This window comes from Silene latifolia, chromosome 2 (genome assembly GCF_048544455.1).
Source record: "Silene latifolia isolate original U9 population chromosome 2, ASM4854445v1, whole genome shotgun sequence".
NCBI lineage: Eukaryota > Viridiplantae > Streptophyta > Magnoliopsida > Caryophyllales > Caryophyllaceae > Silene > Silene latifolia.
The window spans coordinates 59,678,243-59,686,854 of NC_133527.1; the positions used below are offsets into that span (position 1 = coordinate 59,678,243).

The following is an 8,612-nucleotide window of genomic DNA, read 5'->3' on the forward strand; positions in this document are numbered from 1 at the left end:
GGTGCTTTCGAGAATTCCTTAGTGAGAGTGGTGAAAATCTTGTTTGCACCTTGGGCTATGAAGCGTTTCTGCAAATTGGATTCCATTGCAAAAATGAGTACGTTTTTTATCGCACCCGCTTCCATGACGAAATCGTTATACTTGGCGATCTCGTTAGCTCCGGCCGTGGGGCCTGGGTTTGACGGGATGCTCTGTCGGATATTTGAGCTTTCCGTCGCCAGCGGGTGTATTCCGTAATCTTTGCCTCCCGGCCCGCGAAGTTTGATCCATCATTCTTGATCGAGTAGACGATTCATCCGATTCATGAAGATCCGAAGCCGGGACTCACGGTCCAATGTGGCACTTGGCATTGGGTCGTCAAAGACGGCCACCATTTTGTTATTAGCAGTTTAAGTGATCGTGATCTACACTGAAAAAGAAAGGAAAAACAAAACGAAATAAGCAACTCATCGAGGTGATTTAAGTCTATTTAAAATTCATTTTAATGTGTAGACACATTGCACTTGCATAATTGATCTCCCTCAAGAATAATACAAGTGATCCCAAGACTCAATTTCCGTAAATTGATAAGCCAACTGTTTAGCTAGTTCTACCGTTAGAACTCTTGGTCGATAGATTTCCGTAAATCCTATCTATAGTCCACCATAATCACAGGATCGTACGAGTGACCATAGTGTTGAGATAAAATAGGTCAATCAGTTCCAACTTATCCGACGTAGAAGGGGTCATATTATGCCTACCGATGAAGAAGGGATTCATTGGAGTTTGACCTATGAAGACTACTCTCAATTTTTGGTTATACGTGGTAGATCCCATCAACTTAGTTTTAATTCATTTTAAGTGAACGAAAAAACTAGCATTGCGTGAATGAATTAATTTAGGTGATGGCTTATAAAAACGTGTGATATCTGTATATCAAAGAAAACTAACGCGTGACCTCTATATGAGTCAGTTTTCATGCAATTATAAGGTGGTTTGGTTTTAGGCGGAAAATGATGCAAACTATCGTTACGATAAAATAAATAAAAGAATGCAAAACGTAAATAAAAGTCCTAGTGTGGCCTATCCTAGTAAAAAGAACATAATACAATTTTGGAATCCACCGTTGGACCCGAGAAGCTTGTCTTGATGTTCCATCTTTGTCCATGCAGCGGGAGTGAGCATCCGATCTCCATCTGTGGTCTTCTCAAAATTACAATTAAAATTTACAAAATATAAACCTATTTACATTCTAAATTAAAACTGTAATTACAAGGAAAAATCAAAATGGAGATGCGAGATCTCAAAATACAACCAAGACCTTGTTCTATCATTACGGTAACACGTTCTACTAAGGCCACACTAAGTTACAACCGTTTGTAAAATTAAATACGTAATAAAACATTCAAGGCAATCAAAATAACGATAAATAAAAATGCATCAACTAAAATAAAATTTATTCGTGACATAATTCCGTAATTATGTTAAATTTATCCAAACCACCTTTAATGATTAAAATTATGTGACAAAGCCGCTTTAATCAACTTAATTTTAATCCATTACAATCCGTTACTTTAAATCGCTTTAAAATAACTAAATGGTACGTGAGTGAACCGTTTCACTATCAAGCGAATGCACAAAATCTGTATTATGCACATTGAAATGGCCAAAAAAAAAAAAATCTAAAACCGAAATTTTTTTTTTCTCTTTTCTCTCACGGCAGAACCGAGAGCAGCTCAACAATTTTTTTTTTTTTTTTATATGGCAGCTCAAACCGTGAGCATCAACAAGCCAAAACAAGATCGATTTGGTAAAACCAATTGCAATTAAACCTAATCCGTATAGAATTGAATCTACAATTGATAAAACTTTAAGATATTGCAATGAATATCGATTACAAAAACAATATGCAAAGAACAAATCGAAAACAAAACAAATCATCCGTGTAAATACATGTCACGGTTTTCAAAAAACAACAACCATGTAAACATGGCACGGTTTACAAAGCAAAAAAAAACAGAAAAAGGCCGAGACACAAAAAAATTCTGCCGAGACAAAAAAAAATCTGGCCGCACGGTTTTCTATGCAAAACAAAATCGTTTAATGAAAATCAACATGAAAAATTTACGTGGCCTCGCTCTGATACCACTTGTAGGGAAATATCCGTAAAAATCCCTTAAATTTTAGGACTATAACGTATCTTTAACATGTGATTATTGTCATAAAAAAAAATACAAGAGAAAACGATAAAGAACAAGAATCAACCTCGGGTCCTTTGTGAATGCGGCCTAAGAACAGAAATCAATATAGATTTCCTCCTAATTGTTGCACCAAAGACCGTCTGAGATTGTGCTAGAAATTACTCTCTAATTGCCTTGCAATATTGAGAGAGTTATTGTGAGGTTTTCGATGTGAGATCTAGAATTTCAGAGAGAATTGCCCCGAAACCCTAATTTTGTGTGCAAAAATCAGATGATTAGGGCAAAAGGAGAGAGAGCCTCTCCTTTTGTTTGGTTCGTCCAAACCGTGAGCCAAGGGGAGGGAGTGGGCTTTCACTTCCTCCTTATTTTTTAACTCGTGATCCGACTCAAAATGCTAAAATGTATATGACGGGATTTTTATTATAAATCGTCATCGGTTATCGGTTATTAAAATACCAACTAGTGACATGACTCAGTCGATATATTAATACTTGTCCGACAATGACAATATTGTATAATCAATTAATTCAATATACATTAATTAAATATAATCGTTTATATTTAATTTACGAATTAACCGCTTAATTCGCCTTAGCCATTGTTATTTAATCCGTATTAAATAAATATCTCAACATCGCATTTGACTAATTATTAGTCAATAACTCCGACTAACTGTTTAGTCAAATTAGGCATCAACATGACTGTATTTTCATACCGTCACATCTCTCAAACGTATCCTATAGGTGTGACTTTTAGGGATCAGTTGATCACCGCCATCAGTATGACAATAACGTCAAACTTATCTAGCAAGCCAACCGTTATTGATAAACGTGGACCAACTGATAATAATACAAAAGTATACCCTTTGATCCTTTTAGAGATTTATATGTCATTGCACTAACTGTAAAGGACACCAGCCCCAACAATTACTCGAGGTAGGAGCTGGTTTCCCGGTCAAGCAAGGCATTAGGCGGCATACACTGCACTCAGCAAGGATATCGGTGATAGAGTCCTTGGGAGGCTTAGCCAACCCGAGGTGAGAAGCAAACTGGTCCATAGAAAGCAAGAAACTAGTATTCATTAACCGAAACTCAACGGTCTGGCCAGCGGAGTCATAGATAAAGGAGCTCATAAACTCCAGGGTGAGAAAAGGATAGGAGTGTTTCCTCAGCCTATACAACCCAAGAAGACCCAAAGTCTCAAATATGTGACGGACATCCGTCTCTATCTCCAAATCCTCCAACAAAGTAGTGTCAATACACCGTGTAGGTCTCATTTTGCGTTTTTGTAAAGCTACAAAACGCTCTCTCTGCTTGAAGTCAACAAAGACAACTGAAGGGTACTCTGGAACTGCGGGTACCACAAGTCCACTCCCTTCCCCCATCTAAGGTGGATTACCCCTCCCCCGCTTACTTTGACGGGTTCCTAGGCTCAGTCTCGGCATCTGTTTCGGCAAATGTTCAAACAAACTTGTGTAAACATGCAAACATTTATTTCACGTAATTCGGACTTTACACATTCAGCTTAGTCATACAAATTTCGCCCCCAAATTTGACATGTAAAATACATAAGTCATGCTATTAACTTTGAATATTAAGCTATGCGCACACATTCACCAACAGTTTCCCAAATTTGACATATAAGCTCAGTTTACCACTACTCATAAGCCATGGTCGTGAAGAATTTATCATGGTGATTGTACATGCTCAACAAATTCGGGTATTCTAGCATGATTCTAAGGTTGTTCCATACACTCTCCTAATCACATGTGAGGCATTCCTACTAACTCATGAAAAAGAATAACTTATAACATATCCTCATCACATTCCACATTAGAAACAAATAACTTATTTAAACCTTTCACACGGTCTTTACAGCTGTAACAATTTTGGCTTATTTCATCAATTATCATCACTACAATCATATTGAAGTTCAACTTATACTTATAATGTCATTTACAACACCAAATTCCAATTATAAATCACGAATTTCCATTTGAGGCATTTTTAAGACGGAGTTTTAAGGCAACTTTTTAAGGGTAAAATCATCAAAATCCATCCTTCAACATGATATAAACAACACATAAGGCTCAATTCTACCATCTAGCCATTATAAAACAACCAAAAATCGATTTCAAATTCGCAAACCCTAGAAATTTCGGGTTTAATCCTTGCAATTTCTAATCTAATTTACAACAATTAATCACCAACAAACATGGAAAGAGGGCATATGAATCATATTTCAACAATTAAAAGCACCCAATTGTGAAAATCGAAAATTTCAGATTGTTTCACTTCTCTAGCACATTCAAATCAATAAACCATGTACATTAGGGAGAATAGCATACCTTGATTGAGTAGTAAAGTAAAGAAACGAAATTAAGCAAAGAAATTAACCCAAGAATCACCACTAACCCTAGAGTATGAGAAGATTTGAGAGGAAATAAGGATTTGAGAGTAGCTTAGGTTTAGGTGTTTCGAAATATAGGGGAAGAAGAATAAGAAATAGAAAGATTAGGGGTTTTAGAAAACCTGTAGGATTCGTTTGTCAAGAACCTACTCGATCGAGTGCCTGGGGTACTCGATCGAGTACCACCCTACTCGATCGAGTAGGAGCTAAATCGTCGAGTATCTGCAGGAATTTTTCCCACATCCCGACATCATAGCTTCCTAACTAGATCAAGTATAGTTAAGTACTCGGTCAAAAGTACGAAGAAAATCAAAGATACCTGCAAAACAACACCGCGTGTTGATTCCAAACTAAGTTCGGAATTCGGCACAAATTATCATCTTCGATCACATTTTACAATCATTACTCACGCACAATGTATCGCCTTACTAACAAGGTGTATGCCACCTTACGCTACACAACTACCCAACTCGGTTTACCTGCTACCGAGTCACTCACAAGCTTAGTCACGTCATCCTATCATACTCAAAACTTGTCTTAACGTGTTGCTGTCACACTCGCTTCCACCATAACATGAAACATGTAACTAACATTAATTTATTCTTTCATATAACACATAATTATATACTCTTCATAACAAATCAATCTATCCATGTTCTCTAATGCAATTATAAGCAGTTCATTTTACTCAAATCAATTGTCACGCAGCGGAAAAGTTTCAACTAATTAACAAAGCATATACACATTACCATATGCTATGATTCGGATTATTACTCAATATTTCTATAACTATCATCATAGTAATTACGGTAGGATTTATAAACTCGTATATGACTTTCGTCATCATTAACTCATAGCAAACACCTACATGTTCACTCTTCATGTCACGACACTCAATTCCACATTTTCACGCATCTCTATCACGTAAACTTTCGTCACATATCTCATAACCATCATATAAGCTCACTAATCATTCAAAGAACTTCAATAATCTCGTCAACATTTACCATACACGGCCCAATTACCACTATCACACCCCTATTAACTCTAACAAAGACTTAACCGGAAGTAGCTCCGAAACAATTAACATTCATATCACACATAGACACTCGGACTCCACATTCCCATACCATGTGACTGGCTTAAGTATCATGGGGCCAAGATTTTGAAATGAGGGCGCCTACTCACCCAAAACCTAGCATCAGCTGGGGCTCCCATTACACATACACCAGGTTCATTTTATTAGACTCCCTACGTTCATTATTATTTTTATTTTTTTTGTTACAGGTTCCAAAATCGTCGCTCTGATACCACTTTGTAACACCCCCATATTCAGAGGAGCCTTAACTAGGCCTTCCTTAGGATATAAGGGCGTTACCATCTCGGTTGCCCGAGGAAAGTAATAATCAAATGTCGATAAAAGGACTATTAAGTTATATTACAAGCGATTTAAACCAATAAACGATATAAAGATACAACTCAAAGACTACTCGTCATAACTATCAAATCTCGTGAAGACTCATCCCTGCCCGGACTCCAGCTATCAACAATCATCAACACCTGCTAAGACCGACTGCTCACCATAAGGGATCACGGCAGACACATAACAAACAAACAACCACAGAAGGTCAGTACTGAGACAATACACGACAACGGCAACTACAATTATCAATACAAACAATGCTATCAGTCCCAAACGCAATCACGATAACCAACCAACTTTGTCACTGACTGTCCACTGGACCAACCCTGCCAGTGGGGGACCGCAGCCGTTCCCACCAAATCCCCGCTCCTCATAATGAGCGATAACCCTGTCTATTAATGTGCACATCCTCTCCCGTGGCAGGTTCCACGGAGGGCGAAATTAGGGCGTGAAGTCACTCCCGCAAGTGACCCCACTCAGCCGAGACATATCTCGAGAACCAGAGACAACAACCACCATCACAACAACAGCCGTCACAATACAATTACGATATTAAACGATCACAATACAACTACAACGACCGACACACTAGACCATCTACAGAAACTGAGTAGGCGAACCTACCTTTAAGCAACCGCAACCAATCCATGCCGACAAACGACATGTCCAGCGACCAAGCAACTCCTATAACCACAATACAATTATCTATTAACAACAAGCAAACCCTAACTAAAAGAATAGGGACACGGATGATGATTATGACATACCTATTAGGGAGAAAACTCAGCAAGAGACCGCTACCCGACACAAGTGACGCCCTCCTAAGGCACAAGTATCTTCCAAAAGGCTTCCATGGAGGTTTTGAGGTGAAGGGAAGGGAAAGAGGCGACTGAAGGATAGGAGGAAAGTGGCGGAAGTGATTTGCGGATTTAACAAAACGCGATATAAAACCCTCGCTGAAAACTCGGTACTCGATCGAGTACCCAACATACTCGATCGAGTAGCCCCCTACTCGATCGAGTAACCTAGCTACTCGATCGAGTAGCCTCTACTCTATCGAGTACCACTCATGACTCGCAACACAAGATGGTTTTGGCACACAATTCTAAGACTAATCCCGCTCCCAAGGTCAGTCAACGCTGGTCAAAGGGTCCCAAAAAGGGCGGGTATTACAGTGTGACCTTAAGGGATCAACTGACCACCACCGTCACACGGCAATAATGTCAAACTCTAGTCAGCCAATCATTACCGATTAATGACGATCAGTTGATTATAAATAATAAATCATCCCTCACGTATTCTTTATTTGAGATTTAAATATGTGATCAATATGATCGACAATTGTGATCGCATTATTGTCGGGGACACTTACTCCAACAACCATATCACACTCTTTTTTGTGTAGATAAAAGTCTTCGCTTTATTATTCCCCATTTTAACGAAGTACTAATACTTTGATTATAATATCTAGGTTTTGATACTTTTTAAACATTCATTGAACTTATTCAAAGAATTTCTTTTTTTTTTGGTGAAATGTGAGTATGTATATTGTATATCAAGAAACCGTTTCAATTACAGCATATATGACAGCTTACTAAAGTGCTATAACTTATCACAGAAACAACTCAACAGCAGACTAAATTCCTAAGAAATTCAGACTATCTATCCTAGCCATAGCTAGCTCCTGACCAAGTTTGAACTTGATCCTCCCCCGTACTGCTTCTTCTATCTGTTTCACTACTCCCTCAGGTCTGAGGAGACAATAGTTTACGCGAGCATTGTTCCTTTGAGCCCATATAGCATAGTGGTATGCGTTCAGAATAACGGCCATGGCTTTCCACTGGACAGAATTAGTAACACTTGCAGCCAAATGACTAACAGTAAGCAGATTTGTTCCAATCCAATTCTCAAGAAGTTGCTTGACTTTGCGGCTGTACACACAGCTAGAGAACAAGTGATCAATGGTTTCAGGCATACTTTCACAGAGAATACACCTGTCATCAGAACAGTATCCAAAATTATGCAGCTTTGCCTTAGTATTCATCCCCCCCTGTAGCATTAACCAGGAAATTAGCGAATGCTTGGGAATGTTCCAGTTGTTCCACACAATGGACTGCCAAGGTTGAGGAGCTTGGATAGGTTTGAGCCACTCATAGCCTCTTCTAATGGAATATCCTTTAGGATGAGAGAGCCAAACACCATCCACAAAACCATCTTTTAATTTTTCCTTGACTTTGCAGATTTGTTTCCAGACCCATGTTGCATCAGATTTAGGGGCATAGTCATACCAGTCTTTGTCTTTCAAGTAAACATCATGCACCCATCTGATCCAGAGCCTATCTGACTTTGTATAGATCCAATCAACCAACTTACCCATAGTTGCAATGTTCCATACATCAGTAAGTGGATACCAAGTATCTACCTAGTTTGTTGGTAAAAGAGATGAAGAAATAATAACCTTTTCTGATTGAAATTGTATTCGACCATACACTTCAAAGTGTAAATAGGGCGAATATCTTGCTCTATTCATAATCCTTTTCAACAAGAAGATCATGAACTATCTTGCTTTGAATACAAGATTCGCACATACCAAGAGATTC

At 38.4% G+C, this 8,612-nt stretch overlaps 1 protein-coding gene across 1 annotated transcript; it reads right to left on the reverse strand.

Annotated features, from left to right (window-relative positions):
- Positions 1–7,648: 7,648 nt before the first annotated feature.
- On the reverse strand, positions 7,649–8,389 carry LOC141640857 (uncharacterized). Its single transcript, XM_074449536.1, has one exon. The coding sequence runs from the start codon at positions 8,387–8,389 to the stop codon at positions 7,649–7,651; it is 741 nt and encodes a 246-aa protein (XP_074305637.1).
- Positions 8,390–8,612: the final 223 nt, after the last annotated feature.